General features: G+C 35.3%; 1 protein-coding gene across 47 annotated transcripts in view; it reads left to right on the top strand.

Moving 5' to 3' along the window:
- The window catches only part of RIMS2 (regulating synaptic membrane exocytosis 2), a 340,243-nt gene that overhangs the window by 199,849 nt on the left and 118,671 nt on the right, over positions 1 to 21,723 (top strand). For 37 of the 47 annotated variants that reach the window (XM_037381127.1, XM_037381119.1, XM_037381126.1 and 34 more), the window contains 5 exons: positions 718 to 827; positions 1,675 to 1,707; positions 7,809 to 7,862; positions 9,519 to 9,563; positions 19,468 to 19,557. In XM_037381127.1, the coding sequence (XP_037237024.1) occupies positions 718 to 827; positions 1,675 to 1,707; positions 7,809 to 7,862; positions 9,519 to 9,563; positions 19,468 to 19,557 (332 nt within the window). The remainder of the gene's footprint in view (positions 1 to 717; positions 828 to 1,674; positions 1,708 to 7,808; positions 7,863 to 9,518; positions 9,564 to 19,467; positions 19,558 to 21,723) is intronic. The other 10 variants (XM_037381121.1, XM_037381128.1, XM_037381113.1 and 7 more) reach the window with 5 other exon arrangements.

Genomic DNA, 21,723 nt, shown 5'->3' with positions numbered 1-21,723 from the left:
TGTTTATTACCATTTTAACCACCATTTCTTATGACTACATTGTACTGTGCCATAGTCTGTATTGTTCCTGTTTGAGTGCTATACTTTACTGATTGATATTTTGAGGATTTCTATACATTACTCGTAGCTTAAATAAACATAATACAATAAAAAGATGAGTTCATTTTCATCCAGCTGATTTTCAGTAAAGCCTCTCCTTATTTTAGAACTTAAGAATAGGTTCTTTTGTTTTCTGAAAGTCAGAGTTAGTAACCTCAAATCCCCAGTGAGAGTTAGAGTCAAATACCAGTGTCTTTTCTCAGTTTATTACTTTGTTTGGATAAATCCCTGTAATCTCATTGCCACCCAATGGTAATTTAACCAAATACAAGATGAGTAAAGATTGTTGAATTTGACTCGTGGAAACTTTTATATGTATGTGGGTATTATATCCATATGCACATGAATATATACACAGAAAATATTTTTTGGCTTGACTGTGCAAACAGGCATCTTATGGATGTTCAGCCTTAGTTTGGCTTGCTTTTTTCTTTTTCATGGAGAGATTTTTCTCCTTTTAATCGGGTCTTTTTCTGAAAAGAGATTATAGTTTCAGTATGGGACTACAAGGGTCCCAAATGATCTAAAGCCTACTTAGTCATGTTATCAGTTCTTGGTGTATTCAAGGATGAATCTGTCATTTAATGGTTATCGTTTGTTTTGATATGTGTTTCATAGGTCACATCCTCGAACGGGATCTGTTCAGACAAGTCCATCAAGTACTCCAGTAGCAGGGCGAAGGGGCAGGCAGTTACCACAGCTCCCACCAAAGGGGACGTTGGAGAGAAGTAAGTGTATGGTTTTCTTCTTAATGACATCGCAAAATTGCTGATAAAGGTTGAGTATATTTTTTATTTTTCTTTTGGCATTACAGATGCAATCTCTTGAGTTTTTGTGTATAGTATTAGGATTTGATAGCACTATTGTATTTTGCACTGTATTTTCTTCTATTATGTTTTAATATCAACAGTACTCTTGACTGAAATGAATCATCAGCAGTACAGTACTCATCAGCTGCAAAATATGCATGAACCAAGATGGGCTAACTATTAGCATGGTCCTGTTCCTTTTGAACTCAATAGGTGTTCTGTCACTGACTTCAACAGGCACAGGAAATGATCTTTTATATGTTGTTTAGTGATAAAAGTCTGGCTCTTTTGGGAGTTAGGAGCATAGCCGATCACTTGTGGGTTCACATGGAGCATATTTACAGATCACCAATGTAAAAGCTCTGTATCTTGAAACAGGGAGAGCAAGAAGAGCGGTAATAATCTTTAAAATAGGAAAGGTCAGCAAGACATTTCATGATTCATGTTTTGCTGGTGCTGTGTGCTTATCTTTATTGTCTTATAAAAGCACTGGTCAATGGAGAAATTTTCCAAAAATTTTAGAAATACAGGTAGAAGTAAAACCGCATTATTTTATGGCAAATACATTTTCACCCTTCCGCTTCAGATAACTAGACATGCCATGCAAAATCAGTCAAAATGGCCATATACACTCCTTTTTTTTAATCCTTCTTAACATGTATGTTGTACCTTTTATAAAACTTCTGTTGTTTTTAACTCCTGTGCTTTGGTTCCCTTTTTTTTTGTTTTGTTTGTTTGTTTGTTTTGTTTTTGTTACTTTCCCTAGACAATGGAGACAAGGAGATAGAATCTTATGAAGGTCTGTACAAAAAGGAGGGTTTGTTTTTCACCTGAAAGTCTTTTTGAGAGGCTACATAGGGAAAAATAAACCCAACTGCAATTGATGTTACTTGAATGCACAGATGTAGTCAGAATTATTGTCATAATTATTTCGTCTTTTTTGTATGCAGACCTGTGGCTCATAATTTGTTCAGGGTTCTACATGAAAAAAGGACAGTATAAATAATACTATCTAAATACAATCATCATTAGAAAAGTACCTAGACATGTACCCATTTATAAATAACCAAGGATTTATACTGCAGCAAATAAGAGTATTTCAATTAACCTACATATGTACATACCTTTCCAGGATTAGCACTTCAGGCACGTATTTAAATTTAAGCATTTGAGGCTATTTGCCATCTTTAATGTTAGCCATTAATTTCATCAGAACAAATTTTTTATTGCAAATATGTTATAATGTTATACAGTTGCTGAATTACTAGGTGATTTTCAAATAATATAGGAGCAAAAATGAATCAGGATAGTATTTCAAAAAGTTGTAATACTTTTGCTTAAAATTAAATCCCCTTATATTTCATACCATTAAAAGCATTTAAGTTGCTTAATAGCAAGCCACAAGATATCAATTGCAGTCCTTGGTAATACCACTGAGGGTCTATATATAGTATTAATGTATCTGTTTCATCAGACTTTTTAATTTAGTATTTACAGTGTTTATAGTTTATTTCCATTTTGGAAGTAAAACTTAATGAAAAGGAAACTCTCTTTTCGCAGACCATCACTAGTGTATTCATTTATTTGTCTTCATATGTGTTGTGAAATGCTTATATGAAATACAGTCTAGATATGCCAGGAAATAATCACATCTAATCACATGATGTTTGCTGTCATTGCTGTATATGCTTTTATGGTTTACACTCTTCCCTGCTCTTTGCTTAGTATATCTATCTAGACTGTAAGCTCTTTAGGGCAGCAATTGTGAAGCACTGCATATTTTTACTGTGTTTGATTAGGGAGGGTAGCAGTCTTACTTACATCATAGGGTTTATATACAGAGGAATATATTAAATACAATAAAATAATTATTTTTTATAGGAGTGCTAGAGTTGTTTGCTCTGGTAAGTACTGCTGGGACTTGAGGACCTTTATTTGTTTTTACTTGAAGACTGAGTTATATTTTCCTGTACCTCTGTAGTAGTCTTTTGGAAAATCTGGGTTGTGGAAAAGTGCCAAATCCACAGATACTGGAGTTTTAATATATCATCAATGACTCAACATACAGTAGCTAGACACATTTCATGTTGAATTTTACATGTACAAAGGTGGTAAACACTGTAGTTAAAAGCATAATCCATAGATACAGCTTTCACACAATATTCTATATAATTTTCTGTCATGAATTAAGAGCTCATATTCTAATAACAACATAGTTCTACTTCAAGACTTTTTCTACCCTTCTTTAGGATTTTCCTAATCCTTTTCTTTAAAAGGAATAATAATTTTCTTTTAAAGGGATAACACTGTAGAGGAACAGCAGATTGCCTAACTTCTGTCAGCAACAGGACATATTTATGATTAATAGCATTTTATTATTGTGGGGAACTGAATTTCACAAAAAGTTATTTTAAGAAAATGAGGTACGAGTGATAAAAACTGAAATTCATTAGAATTGAAAACATTGACCATAGTAGAAGGGGTTTATGTTATTTTTCAGCAAATAAAGCAGCAATAAACCTGAAAACTTTGTGTACATTTGAGTAGATTTCTATGTGTTATTATAATGCCCTGGTTATAATCAAACCAGTTGTCTGTTGTTGGGAAGGCTGTATGGCTATACTGGGAATTGTCATTGTCACAGAACAGTCCTTTCTGTTCTTACAGAAGCAAATGCTTGCCACCTTTCTGTATGTATCGAGGATTTTATTTTTGACCAGATTTAATTAAAATCTTACTGAAGAAAAGAGTTAGTAAAATATACATTACAGACAAAAAGGAGTTGGAAGTCGTCTCTGTTTTGTAAAAGAGAAAAAGAAAAACTGTGTTTGTAACTCTTACAGCAGTCTCATTTAGTCTATATCTATTTGATTAATCTGGATTTGTTCCAGGGTTGAAACTGTGTATCATTTCTTTAAGTGTAGTAGAAATGCAGGGACTCAAGTAGAAATGAGGAACTAATTTGCAGTTTGGGAGATTTTTCCTTATAGTGCACCACTCAGTATAATGTGGAATATGGCATGCTTATGGCTATGTGATATTACAACTGGAAGGAAAGAAATACACAGGAAAAAATACCTCTGGGTAACTGCTATCCTGATTGGAATCAGAATTAAATGACATCGATTTAATGTAGATTTAGTTTAGTGAACTGTGTCATGTGTGGTTGAAGGTTTTTGCTCCGGGACATCTAGGTTTCCCCTGAATAATTTATTTCAAAATTCTGAAATAGACAGAGAAGTTTGTTTTTAAGAAATATAGCTGTGAATAGCTATGAAGAACCATTCCTAACAGTAGCATATTGCCCTATATATAATTTTCTCAGTGTCCCACATGCTTAGTAGGAGAACACACAAATACTGGTAGCTACATTACATTTAGAATTGTTAATGGGCATGACATTTTGGCTAATTCCTTGGCTTCCCACAGCTGTGTTGCTGCCAGTATCAGCTTTACTGTTCAGAAGACTGAATAGCTGTGAAATGCATGTTATTATCCTATCTAACCAGAATATACCATAAGCATCTAGACAGTTTGGGTTTTGCTTTAGACACTGTTAGTTTAGTGTATTTTCACATTAGATGGCTGAAAAACAGTTCTGAAAAGAAGTATGAGACCACTTAAGGTTTTATCAGATTTTCACTACTGAAGTGCCAGAGGATATCTTTTCTTAGATGAACTTTTGCTTGCATATTTTTTAATTATGCTAGAGAGATCTTTTTTCTAATGAACATGTATAGGAAACAATAGTACTAAACTGAACTTTCTTTTAGCAGCGAAAAGGTTATGTACTCTTAAATGTTCTGTATTATTAGCACTATCGACAATAAATGACTACTGAAATATTCATAACTGTTAAGGGTTAACAAGATTTTTTTCATTCATGTACATATATAATACATTTATTTGTTCCTGCTCGCCTTGGTAGAAGGATGAACTCAATGACTAGTTGCTGCTAATTAAAATAGAACACCCTAAAGTGGTCTTGAAAGTATTCAGTATTAGCCTTTTCAATTTGTTGTTAATTACTAATCAGAGAGAATTATTTCCTTATATAGATTTTCCCTTTTCCTTTTAAAAATAAACAGAACCCTTTCTTTCTTCATCCCTACAAAAAGAACCCCAATCATCCAACCAACCATAAAAACTAGAAAATTGTCAGGCCAAACAAATGTAATAAAAGCTTTAAGTATAAAAATGAAGTGCTCAGAAATTTAGCAAATAGTAAAGCTTAGTGAGGATTTGCCATTCTATTTATGCTCTGAGGTATAGACTTTAATTACATGCTCTCAGAATAATCTTGTGTCTTGGGAAAGTTCTTTCAGAGGCTGTTGAAAGTGGCATTAGTGCTGATTAACTGTTCCCTCTTAATTCAGGTATGAATGATCTTATTCCAGAATAAAATTATCTTCAAATGGAATTAACAAGGGTAGATGATTAGGTTTAATCAGGGATAGGTATCAGCCATAACTCCCATTTTTATATCTCTCAGATACAATTTCAAATATTCAAAGAAACAAATACCAGTACTGTCAATTGTATTGTTGTATTGCAGTATAGAGTGCAAGTTGCTGAGCCACTCTGATGGTTGGGAAAACACAGACACTATTGACAGAAAGACATGCTGTTTGTTTTAAGAGGGTTTGTCTTGTTCAGAAAACAATTTCTCTGTTAAATGAGAAATCATTTTGCAAAATGAGAACGAATTTTAATGTGTGTTTTCCAGTGCCCTGTCATAGTTTGGTGGGAGACAGAGAAAGGCTATTACAATGCAACTGCAGAGAACCTGCGTTCACACTGGTCGTAGTTCTATCATACTCTATCAGCTGTGATTTCACAAGTTTTTAAAAATATATGACATACAGGCAGTCTGCTTTGTAAAAGGTGGTTGATCACATGTATATAATATAGGATAGGAACCTGGACTATCTTCAGCTTGGCTAGGAACCCAATGACTTGGTCAAACACAGCAGTATAAAAAATGAAGGTACATATCTTTGCACCCATCCCCTTTTTGTGCAGATATCTCTGTGGTACTGACTGTCTGTGTTAGACACCTCTGTGCTTGCACTGGGTAACTTGCTTTACATGCACTTGGCAGGAAAGGAAAGAGAATAGCTTAGTTAACATCAGTAACGAGGCTGCCTTAGGATAATACATGAATCTGCACTGGGGTTTTGATTTCAACGAGGAATTTGCAAATATACCTTCGGGATTTACTTGTGACTGCTTGGTTTGCTCTCCTGAGAGATGGAAAAGTCCTCAGCCCCTGAAAGATACTAAAGTATTTTATTTGCATTGGTACCATTTCCATAGAATAACTTTAACAAATGTTACCTGTAACCAGGGCTTAGAATGTTTACTTGAAAGGTTCTGATCTTTCAGCGGAAGTAATCAAAGTAATCATAATGTTCTCTTGGATTGGCAGAAGTAGGAATTAAACACTTCTTTATTTATGCCAGTTGAAGATCTTAGCATCTAGGTCTGAGACTACACAGGACATAAAGAAAAATGAGTAAAGAATCATACAATTGTCTTTCTAACAGCCATTGTTGCAGGGTACCAACATGCCAAAACCATTTTAGTTCAAATCTAGTCGAATCAATCTCTTAAAGTCTTTGGCACACCCATTATTTTCTGTGACAGAAAGCTTACTGTATAGATGATGTCTCCACTGAATATTTTAAATGGAATATCAATGTCATGATTTCAATTGGAATTTAAATGTCATGATTTTATCACAGAATTATAGAGCAGATATCTATGTAGAGGTGTTTCCCTTGCATTGTATTTGATTATAGCATATATCTCTCTCCCTATTAACAATAACCTGTTCGAACAAGTAGTTTTTTAACTACTATTACATGCTAACTAAACCTGAACTCAAATAATTCAATGAGCTATTTAGTTGCACATAAACCTATACAAGTAATGAGAGACGTGGAAAAAATTCTTGGAACAGAGAACACAAAAATTATTAAGTAATCCAGTTCTGAACCTTGAAAAGCTGCAGTATATTGCATCACATCAAAACAGTGTTTAATGAATAACTGACATGTAAATTAAAGCAGGCATACGGTACACCAGTTATTCAGCTCAACAGTCTTCTATATTGTTACTGTTGCTACCCTGGTATTAGATGAGCTTTGCCACAAAAGAAAGTTATGGAGCTTTAGTAATGACATAAAAGAAATAAATTTGTGTTGCTTATCATAAACCGTATTGTCACCATAGTTTCCAGCTATTTCAGTGTTCCCTAATATTTAGATGTGTTCTAGGCAACTGTAGTTACTGACGGAAAAGTGTCTTTCTTTCTGAATTCTAATTACTCTCAAATCCAGGTAAAGGAATATCATCGGACAAACTGAGGATTTTTTTTCTAAGCTGGAAAAACATTTGTATTGTCTCTGCTTATTATGGTACTGAGTAGGCTCACTTGCTTACAATTTATACACAATTTTAAATATGCTTTTTTGCAAATAGAGGCTTGGACTTTTACTTCTAGAGAAACTAAAGTAAAACCAAGCAGAAGATGCTTTTTATCCAATTATCTACCAATATATATCTGCTTTCTCTGCTTTGGTACTTACTGTCTGCTTTCCAGTGCTTCAATAATTTAATAAGAAATTGGCAACAGGGGATATTAAGGGCTACATGTCATCATCATTACTTGCAGAAGGATCTCATTGGAGTAAACCAGAGATATTAATAAAAAATAACTCAAGGATTTATTTAATTTTTGATTCACTCAAAGATATAATTTATGCCACAGACTGAGGTATTTATGTTATTGTGAATCTTTTGTTTGACATTTATCTTTTATTTGAACAGCTTGTAACAAAGCATGCATGTTTTTGTCTTGCTTTTTTCCTCCATCATACCTTGCTTATACAAATGCAGCAGAAGATGAAGAAAACAAGCGTCCTGGCATTCAGGAATCAGAGGTCGAGGCAGGTCTGTCTGACCACAAGTATCTATCTCCTTTAGAAACATTTTCCCCTAAGCATGTAGGGAAGCTTTACCAGCCAGCTTGTAAATATATTAAAGTAAAAATCCAGGCAATAATTTTATCATTTTATGTAAGAATAACACAAACAAATTCAATATAGCAGAGTTGATTTATCAGTTTGTGAATGCTTAAAATAGTTCAACCTACAAAAAATCACCTAACTTTTTACTTTTTTTTATTCCTCTTTATGAAAGCACTCTGTACTTATGACCAAATTACAGACTTAACAGATCTGGGTCAACACCCCTTAAATGTGGTACCCTCTACTTTGCATTGATACTTTTTACAAGCAATGAAGGACACGTAACTGTATCATGACACTTTTTTTCCCCTAGCTTGTGTAGTCGGACTGATGATGCTGCACAAATATAGTAGGAATCTGCATTACGTGGAAATACTTTGACTATTTTGTATACTGTCCCTCATTCTACTTGGAAGACGGTTCAGTTGGTAGAAAAAGGAAGTTAGTGTGGTGAGAAATGATAGATGATGATCAGATTAAACAGATGTAAATATTTTTTTCAACTCAGATACTATGTGATTAAAATACACAACTTTACTTTCTAATTTCAGAAAACATGCACTGTGCAGGTTCAAAGACATGCAGGGCTCTAAACATTTTTTCAACAGTCATTTTTCTGCTCTTAACTTTTTTTCTCAAAGGAGGAATCATAAAAGCATAAATGGGCATTTATGTGCACTGTTAATAGGTTACAGTCTGTTATCCCTGTTAATAATTCTCTGTGCCAACACATCAACTGCAGCGGATGTGGAAGAGCAGCACAGATAAGCTTTTCTGGTTATAAATATTTGGGGCTAGACCAATGCTAAACTTAGCTGCCTAAAAGAAGACAGTACAGTACATACCTCAAGGCCCATGGAATGAAGCCCAGAGAAGGATAATGCACTGAGGGTATTACTGCAGTTATGTGAAGAGAATTAAGTGCTCCGGAAGGGTGGCCCAAAAAGAAAAAAAAACCAAAACAAAACAAAAAAGACAAGCTGAGCAAGAAACACATTTAGTGCTAGCTGGTAGGAAAAAGTACTAGCTAAACATAAGTATGCCTAATGCCATCCCCGCTTAAAAGTGTAAGTGCCTGAATCACAGTTTATTTGGAATCCTGTGCCCTGGACCCTACTCCTGTTGTTATTTAAGGGGAAGGAAATATGGATCCCTATTTTATTCCTATAAAAAAAGTCAGGAATAATTATTGTGATAGGGCTCATTACTTGTTCAGAGATCTGAATAAACAGAATAATTTCAAGATCTGGGAGGTGGAAAGTAGGATTATTATTTCTTTTTAATTGTAGTTTTCACTTAAGCTTCCAAGGTATCCTTCAAGATCTTTGCCTTCCCATTTTACATTATAGTTCAGTTTACATTTTGCCTGCTTTTGCAATGGTTCTGTCTGTAAGCGTGTGTTGGTCACTGCTGTGTGTACTGTGTACTGTTCGCTCTGTGTGTTTTGTGATAACTCAAGCATAGTGCATGGAATTGTGTTGCCCTAGTTTGCAAAATATTTGTGTGCTATAGTGACATTGTTCATCATAGTTTCTGTTCCAATTGTTAATTATCATTGTCTGTTTTTAATGTTATAAAGATTGTGAGGAAAAACATCAAAACCCACCTCTTAATGGGCGAAAAGGCAAGTTGATTATGATATTGCTAGTGGTTTGTGGGTGCTTGAAAGATTTACTTATTTTTGCTGCATGTGTGTGTGTTGCTGAGTTCTACTAGCTCAAAATTAGTAAGTTCATGTATGTTCAATTTTAATGTGTTGTTTTGTTTCTTCATGTAAAATGATTATTTTCAGTGTGGTTTTAAAATCTTTCTTGGGATCAAAAACTCAAGATTTTTGGCTTTTGATTTTTTTTTTTTTATACAGCTAACTGTATTACTGAAGGTGTAGTTTACACCACCTAGATGTACGATCATGTTGCATATTTAGAACTAGTGGGATAGTTTCTGTATTTTTACTCATTTAGGAATTTCCAGTCTGCCTTGGCCTAAGAGACCAAGCACAGCTTGCAAACATCTACAAAATTGTCTGCATGGTCTTCCACTTTTTACCAGGTCTATATATTTTAAAAGTTTGGCACACTTTGGCTAGTCACAGGAGGGCAGGACCATTTTAGTTAGCACATACTGGCAGAGAAAGGCTTATCTCTGTTGTCTAGTCCTTACTATGTTCAGTATTCTCTTCTATTTGAAGTGTTGTAGAAATAAGCTTAATTCAAAGCACTGAAATGTTAACAGGGAAATTTAGATTTATTATCTAAAAAAAAAGAACAGGAAAGTTGCAGTGAACTGCAGCTTGCTTTGAAGTTTTCTTTGTGTTCATGTTTCTAAATAGCTTTGATAATTTTGAAGGAAACTGTCACTATTTTTCCATGTACTTCTAAAGCCATATTACATTTAGACTTTGTCTCATCAGTATCTTCTGTGAGTGAATGAAATGTCATCTAGATAGTGCCTTGGGTTTATTAAAACTTGGATAGCCACTCTTAACATTTCCATCTCTACCAGGAGCTCACATGGGGAGTAGCCCCAGTTACACTGTTATAGGCAATTCCTAGCCTTCTATTCCCTAGAATCCAGTTGCAGAGGGAACACAGGTATCAGGAGAGCAGGGGTTCAGTTTTGCATTGTGTTGCAGGGAAAACCACACTGTTTTTAGTATGCTGCTTATTAATCCAGTGTAGACAGACTGAATGAAGTGTCTGCAGAGAGGGCACTGTGTTGGCAGCCCAGCTGAGCAATGCACTGGGTCACCGACCTTATGCTAGTGGCTGTGCCAGCAGAATCCTGAGAGAATTTGAATTCTGGTAGTCTGCTGTTGTAATGCATGCTAATTACCAAATAGTTCAGTGTCTCATACTTTTAAGATTCAAAACCCAATCCTGGTAAAGTTGGAGGCTTTTGCCACTTGACTTGATGAGGTTGACAAACCTAGAATCAGTGGTTAAGTCAGGCTAAATCTGTTTTTCTTAGTTTATCTTCTACTTCTTCAACAAAACCAATATTTTATATACTTAATTATAGTGCCTGAAAGATGTACTTTGCACAATAAACTAAATACTACTAACCTGCATTTAAGACAGTTTTTTTTCCATATATTTATTAATTTGTCTACAGGGTCCATTTTATGTTTTAGAAGTTTTTTCTGTAGAGCTTCTTTACTCCAAAAGACTCGTCTGTGCCTAATATTATTTGATTTCAAATATTTATTACCAAACCCACTATCTCTTTCAATTTTTCCTCAGGTCTTTTGCATTTCTCTTTCATGTATTTTGTAAGACACCTTTTGATCATTTGAGTTTGTAAGAAAAGGCTCCAGGTAATTCTGTCCTTTACTGTCTTAATTTAGGGTGTATAAAAGAGGACATCGTTACCAAAGCAAAATTTTAAGCCTTTCAGGTTATCAGTTCCCTCAGTCATTAGAATATTTTACATAATTACACAACAGCTTTTTCTATATTATGGGAATCACAAAAGCTTGCCAGTTCTCATCTTCCAGCTTGAGAAGTGTCTGGAACCTGTTTGTATCTTGAGCCTATACCAAGAGAAAACCCAAGTCACTGAGTCCTCCCCTTTCTATGCAGGTTTCTGCATGCATAGGAACCCCACTACTCTGTGAGCAGTCTGGATGCCTGGAGTACTAGAATTGAAAGTATGCTGTATTCCAGACTTGTTGCACAGTTTAAACACCATCTAAAGAATTTACGTGACTGAAGTGCAAACTAGGCAGAATAAAGGGAGCCCGGTCAAAGAAGTGACAACAGACGGACCGGCTTAACTGACTTTCAGAAATAGTGTATACATATCTTTTTTGAAAAACAAGCATGTGGCTGTCATGCCAGAGGGAACTCTTATCCTGCTGGCTGATCTGAGCATCTTCTTCCATCTAAGACTGTTGGAATTCCTGGAAATGGGACTTACATTTTGCCTGAAGTACTAAACATGAGTGCAGTGAGTCTCTTGTGTGCTCTCTATTCCCCTGGCCCATTGACTCTAGTTTTCATTAAGAGACCATGAAAGCTACTGAATTTTACATGAAAAATTATATACTGAATATGTGTTTTTTGGTGTGCTATGAGAATACTTAACATATTCATATGTGTTATGAGTACCTAGAGTAATACTACATTTTAATTAAATTCTAGTTCAAGCGAAGTAGGGTTTAAGTAAGGTATAGACCTGTTTGAGACTGTGGTAGTTGTAGACAGGCACATAACTGCAATCTGTATGCTGGGAAATTGGTGGTGGTGGTGGGGAAAATGACAACACAGCAACACAAAACAGTAAAAGTAAATTACCCTTGGGATGCAAATTCTTCAGACTGAAGAATGTATGTTCTGCTGAAATTCTTTATGATATAGATGACTATTTTACAAATCTAGCTCTAAAACTACCAGGGAAATATGACAGATGAGAAACAGTCTAACTATTTACTTGTCCATAAATAGCTTCAAATTTGACTTATTTATACAAAATGTGAGGTGGCATCTTTCAAAACTACATCCCAATATAAAGTAACATTTCTAACACTGGTACATGACAATGTGATGTCATTTGTCATTTAGTGAAACTAGTTTGTCTAGTTACTAATCTAACATTTTACAAGTAATGGTGAAAAATAGCACAGGTATTTTGCTGTGGACAGCATTTGCATTAAAGATGCATGTAAAAATTGCATGTAAATTTGAGCAATAAGAAAACATACGTTATTAGTTAGTACTAATTGATACGCTGAAGAACCTAGAGCTTTCTGAAGAAACAAAACTATATTTTTCATTTTTCTGTAACCATTTATTGTATTTTCTTTACTGGTTAGTTTCCCCTTTAAGGCAACAAGTGCTTAAAACTACTGGCTTATTTTCAGAACCATTTTTTGAACTGAATAATTTTTTCACATTTTAGAGTTGTGCCATAAACTTCAATCTTAACTGCACTTAGCAAGGGTAGAACATCTGTGATTGCTTGCAGAGCTTTTGTGTGTTTGTGAGAGAGAGAGACAGAGAGATAGAGATGGTCATATAATAGTAAATTACCTTTCTGCATAGAAAATATTTGCTATAAGATTGCATCTTTTTCAGTAAAGAATAAAAATAACCTGGAAAAAAAACCACCCGTATACCAAGCTAAACCTTATATCTTGCATTCCGCAGGGTAGATTTGTAGGCTGTTCACATTTCCTTGTGTGCACAGAGCATTCCCTAGCACCCACAGAAGAATGCAAACTGAGCAGAGACTATGAGAGAGGTGCAAAGCAGAAGCTTGCATTTTGCTCCACATTTATGTCAGCCATTACTTGCAATTTGCCTTATTTAAACTCATTAATCATTAGATTCTGGAGATATTTTGACTTTGTGTTTACCTTTCACGGCAGTATGAGGCAGGTCTGACTAAAAACCTGTCTAGCCCTGTGCCTGGTCCTCAGCAGACCAGTTGTGTATGCTGGGGAAAAGGAATATGAGCAGAAAGAGTGTGTAGTACTGCTTATCCAGGATACTGGCCCCCAGTCTCCTATGACTTGTACCTCAGGAGTATACAGAAACATCAGTGGTATCTTTACATGGTGTTTTTGCTTCCCTCATAGGCTCCCTGCACCCTTTCTCCCACGTTAAATCAGTACTGCCAACGTAAACCTGCAGTGATTATCCAAACCGGTGACTCAGTAGAGCTGATCTTCTGAGATACCCAAAATATGCCTATTGATAACAGGCCAGCAGGCCAGCTGTATCACACTCATTTCTAACGTGTTTCAGGCATATAACCAGAAGAGGGAGCAAAACTGCCATATTTTAAAAACATACACGCTACAAAACAAACACGCAAATCCTCTCCCTGCCCCAAACAGTCCTGAAGAAAAAGTCCTGATAGTGGCTTAAATATATTTACTTTGTGATCTTTAAATATACTTTACTAAATATTAATATACACGTATTTAATGTACCATTAACTGACTGCATTTTTTCTTCTGACTGATCTGGTCCATGTAAGTTTTTCTGGTGTTTCTTTGAGTTTTAAAACTCTATGATATGTAGAAAAGCAGCAGCATGATAGTTTGATTTTTAGCTAAAGGTAGGCTGTGTTTACTGAACGATACTGCAACAAGTATTGTCTGTGACCTTGCTTGAGTACATTTACAACTTTTCTTTAAAATAAGCAGTAGAAGATTCAAATGACTTTATTTCCCATATACAGGGATCTACTAGTAAAACATTTTAAAAATAAGCTTAGAACAGAATTGATGGAATTTGCAGCTAGGAAATATGATGAGAAGAGACTGCTACTGGACTAGACTTGTTAAGTGATTTACATCTACAAATAATCTAGCCTTGAAATCAATTGGAAGAAACATTTCTGGAGTAAAGGAGTAACCTACAGTGCACTATCATTTTTGTTATACTAGTAATAATAATATTAAATGAAGATATGTGGCAATATTTTTTATTGCCTACCTAATGACTTCCATTAAAGTTCTTTTAATGTATTCCCACAGCAGCCCCAGCGAATGAAGCCCAGGCCTTTTTTTGCAGAACGTGTAGTTCAGTAAGGAAGATGAAATCAAAACAATAAATAATTCAGATATGTCAGAATTTTTATTGGAATGCTGTATTAGTTAAAACCATGATATGTGATGCTTACATAGCCATTTATGAACAACAGTTTATTTATTTTAGAATGTTATTAACATACCCCAGTGTTCATTAATTGATTTGACACAAATTTGCCAACTACTTTGATGTGAAGGGGTGTGTGCGCGCGTGTGTGTGTGCTGTTTGGCTCATAGAACACAGAAGGGAGAGGTACTCTGCCTGCCTTCACACTGCCCACACTTTACCAGCATTTTGGGACAATGCTCTAAGATGCAAGACCCAAATTCATTTCACTCTTTGGAGGAAACACAGATTATCATGTCTCAAATGAATGCCTTGAGCTGCAATGTATAGAATCATTCTTTGAATTATTCTTCCAGTGTATAGAACAAAAAATGTAGGTTGACTGTTACTGTGTCAAGAGGAAGCTAAGAGTGGTGTCCTCAGGTTTGCTGTAGCATGTTATCTAGAGAGACAAGAGATCTTGCTCTAAATTTTGTCAGAAAAAAGACTATATGTGTTGTTATTTGTCTTCAGATACTTGACAAGCCTAGTTGCTGTTACAGCAAGGTAGGGGAACATCAGTGCTATTTAACTGAGGCATCTGAAGGTTTCTCTGGCGTAGGAGCAGCAGCAGCCTGGCATGAAGCCTTCACTGCTGACTTTGTACCACTTGGAGCTGGCCTTGATGCCATTAGCAGCATGCTGGTGGTGCAAGGTGGGGCTGGATTCATTCCAGAGATAATGTAGTACATCTGGGATGATTCATGTATCATGACTTGAAGCCATTTGCTTTCCTAGTAGATGTTTGATACAGCTGAGAACATTTCTTTCTGTGTGAACTCTCAAGACTGATGGCTTTTATTTTTTATTTTCTTAGGGACTTTGTTTTGTAAATGAAAACTTGTATTACATGAATTTAGCCTTTTCTACCTCTTTAATTAATACTTCTTCTTGTATTCTTAATGCATGAGTTAAAGATCTTAAATATGTGGTTCAAAACGTTTCTCAGCTTTTGACAGTTTATCCTGCATTTCTAATGGCTTGTTGTTGTGCTGCTTTGTGTTTCAGAAGCACTAGCCAAATCCACTTTTGACTCATTTTTACAGTAGTTGTTTCCATAAATTACTAAGAACATAATTCCTTTCTGAGCATTCATCTTACAAAATTAAAAATAAAAAGGGGTTCTGAAGATTTTTCTTTTGCAGGATAAGATGACTAAATTAACTATGTCCTAACGAAAAAGTGAAGGCTTTCTGATAAGCTAATTAAAAGTCTAAAACTAGAAATGCACTGATAAAAATTGGTTCACAGAAGTTTTAGGTGCTGAAAAGAATATAAAAATTGAGTGGATTTAATAAAAAAAAAAAAGAAATTAAAGTAAAAGAGAAAGTATATATGAAATCTTTCAAGCAAAGGGTAATTGTGAAAGGGCCATTACTGTCTGTAGTGAGGAGGAAAGAAAGGAGGGAGGTAGCATTTGCTTAAGAAAACCCATCATTAGCATCTGGTATTTTGCTGCATCATCTTGTACTTCTGCAGTTTGCTGCATCATCCCAGTTCTACTGCAACATTCCTCGTGCTAAGTTGGCATGTTTAGAAATTCAGAAAAGCTGGAGATATGCAACTATTCTTACCATATATTACTTCCTTATTTTTAATATTTTTCTTATTGAATATTCTAAACAAAAATGGAGGAAATGTTGGGGTTGTACTTAACACTAAATCTACTGGAGTGCACACACACACCCCTCGCAGGCAGCACAAGTGAGTATCATTCTCAGGAGGGAAGGGTACACAATCAAGTGTCATCCTGAAGGGCAGTGGGGAGAGCCCAGCTACATAATTCACTGTGGTGGGCAGTGCCAAGGGGGTAGGTGAAACAGCTGCATCTAATGAAACAACTACAGCTAAAGATGGGACCTTCCATACTGATGGGAAAAATCTGGATCAGTGCACTTGTCAAATCCTTCCAGCCCCAGCGATGCATCAGATAACTAAAATATTCTGACTGAAGAATCTCATATTTAATATAACCTATGAGGTCCTTTTGTATAAATATTCAGTAAAGTTACACCTTCCTTTATACATAAGACAAAACTGATTATCACAACATAAGACAGGCTGAAGTTCATTTGTATGAGAAGTGAGAGTGGTAAGAGGTGAATGATGAATTAGAAAACTGTATGGTTTCTGTCTGAATATTTACAGTTTGACTAAAGTTGGCTCTGGTTAAAACAACAAAGGAATAGATGGTGGCCCTTTGCCTTGGGGGTGGGGGCAAAGAGATGTTAGAGATATAATGCATATTTATCAATCCAGAGAGGACATGGACAGCACTGACCTTTAGCATTTTGCCTATTCCTCAGCATCTCTTACTAGTTCCCAAACAGAAAGCTGTAATTTAACAACATATTTTCTTAGCTTTGTAGAGCACGACGATGGAAATGGAATTAGAAAATGGTGAAAAAAAGGTTAAATGTTAGAGTACATCTAATGGATATATCTATTTTTATTTCTCAGTTCAAATAATAACCATTACTAGCCAAATTCTTGTGATGTTCTAGAAGTCAGTGACGCTTTTCACTTGATCTGGAGTACCTCCAATCTGCATACACTCAATCTAAGAGTTGCACTTAACTGCTGATAAAATTAAGCAGCCATTTGAATTTAATGCTGACATGATTTAAGAATTACTAAAGCTATAGAAGGATGGTCATTAGAACGTTTTCTGAAAGTGTTTACATGCTCATACTATCATGTTCAGTATAAACACAAAAAAGTAGCCTGTCTTGCTAGGTTTTTTGTTTTGTGTTGGTTTGTTTTTTTTTTTCTTTTTTAAATTTAACACATGGCAAAAATATTTATTCAAAGAGTTATATTTTTATTTGATATTTATTTTATCATGCTTGTCAATTCAAGTGCGATTATAGAAGCACTTCCAGAGTGATCCCAAGTGGGTTAACTATTTTCTAGATACTTAGCTCTCAAGAAATTAGCAAGGCTTAAGAAAGCTTTCCTTTTGGTAGGGAACTTTGGTATTGCAAGTGATTTTGGTGACTGAGCAAACTCTAGTTTTTAGATTCAGAGCTGAACCAGGAGCTCTGAGAAAACTCTGATCAAGAAGGTCCTGTCTTCTAAAACTATCATAAAGCTAGTGTGGAAATCACTGTGGGCTTCCTGATTATTCTTCAGTATTTACACTGTTTGGTATATATCCTGACAAATTCCTGTGTTTGAGAATACTGTCAGCCTACTTTATATCTTATTCGAAGTATCTCCACTATTTGACCTAAATCATTGTCTAATATTTTTTCCTAGCAGTGACTAACCCTTAAATTCAAAAGTAGTTTTACTATGGTCATTGATTTGTGTGTGTGTGTGTGTGTGTGTGTTAGTTAAGAAGACAATTCTGGACTTATCCAAGAAAAAGGAAGCATAGACGGCATCAGTAAATTTTGTATTGCTAAATGTGTGTTTTCATAGAGAAAAAGAAGGAATCATATTTTTGTTAGGAAGAAACTATAAGATGTTATTTCCACAGTTGGAAACAGAATGTTCATTTTCAAATTTCTTATTTAGTACTTACTACACATGTTACTTCAAAGATGACAGTTTCTGTTTCAGCGTGCATATCTGTGGTGTCATGAGATCATTATATTGATGTATTACTTGAAGCCTACAAATCCATCATTTTAAAAAATCAAAGCCACCTTTTATAGGACAGCAGCCTGTCATAGAATAACAGACACAGATAAGAAGGCTGCAGGATGCCTACAGACAACGTTTTTACATGTTTACATTTTGCATGTCAGATACCCCTCAGCCTCATTTTAACAAGGCAAAAAAATAAGCTAATATCACTTTATGTCAATTTATTTTTAATTTATAAGATTAAAAATATATTCCATAAGTATTGTGTTCTCCATCACGGGCTATTTCTGTGACCACAAAAGCTGTCATATCTGTGGGCAACTGCTGTTAGGAACTTTGCACTTTGCGGGATCAGGAAAATAAGCAGATTCTTAACAGCCCAAAACAAAAATGGAGTTTAGGGTATTAAATCTGTCTAGTTAATTGGTCTAGATTTGGGTTTGGTATGAGATAACAAAAGGTTTGAAACCTATAGTGTTATGTTAAAAACCTACAGTATTATGCTAACCACCCAGTTTAATTGTGAGAAGATGAAGAATTAAAGTGTAGACCAAAATATCTGACAACTTCAGAAAGGCTAATGTCTTGCAAGTCTAGAGAATGGAGTCTCTGTCTGGAGGAGAGTGTATGTGCTCCTATTCACAGCTCTTTTTCTGAGCGGTTAGGTAAAAAATGCTGGTTTCAGGGTACAGGATCTATAATTACAAGAGAGGTTTTATTGAGTAATTTAATCTGCCTAAAATAAAAACTGAATTTAAGTCAAATCCCAGGTTTAGAAAGTAAATCCAACCTAGTTTTGTCTTAACAATTCATACTTAAAAATACTTTGTAATTTAAAGTAAACACACGTGATTGCTGTTTCAGTTGGTTTTGGTTTTGTTTTTTTTTAATTATACCTTTGCAAAGACTTTTTTACCAAAATATTGTTAACTTACTTTTTAATTTACAGAAACACAAAGATATTGTAAGAAGCTATAGAATATAGAGTGCTAACTTTTAAAAATTGAAGTAATTATTGTGTAAATAATCTCCTGGTTTTTTATTCCAATTGTTAAATATCAAAGAGAGCGGGATATTTGACAAATTACATCAATACTAACTCTTGTATAGTATGTTCTGTTCCATGTTTAAGATGTTTACTAATTGTCTCTACCACAGGCCTCTAAATTAAACAATCAATCTACATTTTTGTTAATGATAGTACATTTGTTTAGATCAAGTTGTCCCAAATGGTATTAGGTGTCTTACAATGTAAATTACATAATATTTCTGATTTTTTTTGGTTTATGCTAGAAGTTACATGGGAGGACCAGCAGAAAAAGGTGAATGGTACAATAACTGATGACAAACCATTGCCGAAAAAGAAACACCATTCTGAGCCAGGTTTGTCAGGGTTTGGAAAACCACATGAAAGCATGAGACTATAAAGACACATTTCATGCTTTTGTAATGCGTGTGTGCTTGATGTACCCTTTTTTTTTCACTTTGGTGTGAAATTTTTAGTATGTAGAGACCGTTTAGATTACATAGTTCGGTTTTAGAATAGCCAAAATAGATCTGCTTTTGTAAACAATTGTGTTAGAATGCACATCATTTAGAAATGAAGTGTTCTGGCACAATATTAGGCTTAGCTTGCTTTTTAGTTTTGGATTTTGTTATGGTTTATCTGCGTGTGTAAGCCTCAGGAATCCAAGTATGAGTTATGCTGTGTCTTAGTTGACCAAACCAAGGTATCTGCTGCATGTATGGTGTGAAAGTCATCTTCTAAAGACTTGAATCTAGAACCTTGCACCATCACACATGGCAGAAATAATGTTCTGATGTAACTTTTTTATACAAGCTGCATTTTATATCTCTGTACGTCTGGGGTTCTTCAATCTAAGAGAACTCTTCCTTCCCCCACCTTGTACATCTGAAACTAAAAACTATCACAAACTTTCTTCCATCCCAAACTTAAAGTTCTTCAACTCTATCTTCATTCCTATGAATTCATAGCAATAAGAAGTCAAACTAGTGATAATGATGATGATAATAGTTTTGTTCTTTCCTCTGAATCAGACAGGGAAAGGTGCCAATCATATTAATTTATGCCTTGCAAAAGGTGCTGTGATATTATGGTGATAAGCACACTGTAAGGAGTAGAAAAGGGAAGAGAAAAAGAAAAGGAAAGAAAAGGAAAGAAAAGAAAAAAAAAGAAAATATCTTTAGATTGCAGGTTTCATCCTGTATTTAAAGGCTGCTCCACATCTACTCAAGTGAATGAGAATTTTTCGGTTCCAAGAATATTCAGGTTCAGTTTTGGGCTGCGATTCTCTCTGCTGGGCATATTAGTTTTCTCACTCAAATAACAACATTTTTCCCAATGACACGTTACAGTTTACAAGATTGGCCAGCTGTGCCACCTCCTAAATGCTGTAATCTCAGTTTTAGCTCACCTACATGCTGATCATTTCCAAGTTTTTTGTTGAAGCTCAACTATTGTACAGCTGAAAGTGCAAGAGTCAGTACTGAAGAAAAGCAACAAAATCTGAATGGATTCTGGAACCTAGGAATTAGGGAACCTAGCTGCAAAAGGCCAGGCCTGCAGCTGGATTTCTTGTTTCTTGACTTTTTAATGCGTCAGAGGAAGTTACAGGATAAAACAAATACTGCTCATCAGTCAGGATCGGTGTAATGTCTCTTCTTTTCCAGCTGGTATTTTAACTATTGAATGACATTTTCAAAATGTAATGCCTGCAGATATTCACTGTTGCCTTTCTAGGGCGAGTTCGGCAGAGTAATGTCTCTGCCCAGACTCTTCCCTTACATAGTAGCTACATGAGAACATTATCTCCATCTCCCAGCTGAAGTGGGCTTAGAACTGTGATATAGGCAGTGACATGTTCATAGTTATTAGCAATAATCGTTTAGAGCCACCTTTACATTTTTTAGAAACAGGAGCCATATTTTGTTAGATGGCTGCTCTTGAGGCATTCTAGATTTTGAAACATAAGTGAAATCTTGTAACTGTAAGACAAAAAACCCAGATAGACTAGAAGTCAGAAACAAACATGAACACTAAAAGTTGTCACCTTAGAAGTGTTTGATATATTAAAACAATATTTATCTGATGTTTAACTATTTTTCCCTCTGGAACAGTACCACTACCTCCAGGGCTGCAGGGACTACACAGAATTGGTTTGCAAAGCCACAGTTGCAATAGCCAAAGTCTAGAATAGATACAAAGTTGAGTAAAAATTATGTTCTACACTCTACAGTCCTAGGCCTTTCTGTGGGGGCTGGTGCCTGGCAGGAGCATAAATTCTGCTCTGATTTACATTATCAGTAATGTCTTCCATGGAACGTTCACGTGGGACAATGATACACGAGGCAGAAATATCTGAGGTTGTTCTGAACACTGCAAGGAGCACCAAATAGTGCACACCTATACTCCTGGGATGCTTTTCCAAACTGATTTTCTGTTTGTCAAAAAGCCCTACGTACTAAAGTGTTAGAAGTGGAAAAGTACCCGTGTAACCTCAGTGCAGCTTCCAGGGTTTGCATCATCTG

The sequence above is a fragment of the Falco rusticolus genome, chromosome 3 (assembly GCF_015220075.1).
Source record: "Falco rusticolus isolate bFalRus1 chromosome 3, bFalRus1.pri, whole genome shotgun sequence".
Lineage (NCBI taxonomy): Eukaryota > Metazoa > Chordata > Aves > Falconiformes > Falconidae > Falco > Falco rusticolus.
This window is presented reverse-complemented; position numbering and strand designations above follow the sequence as displayed.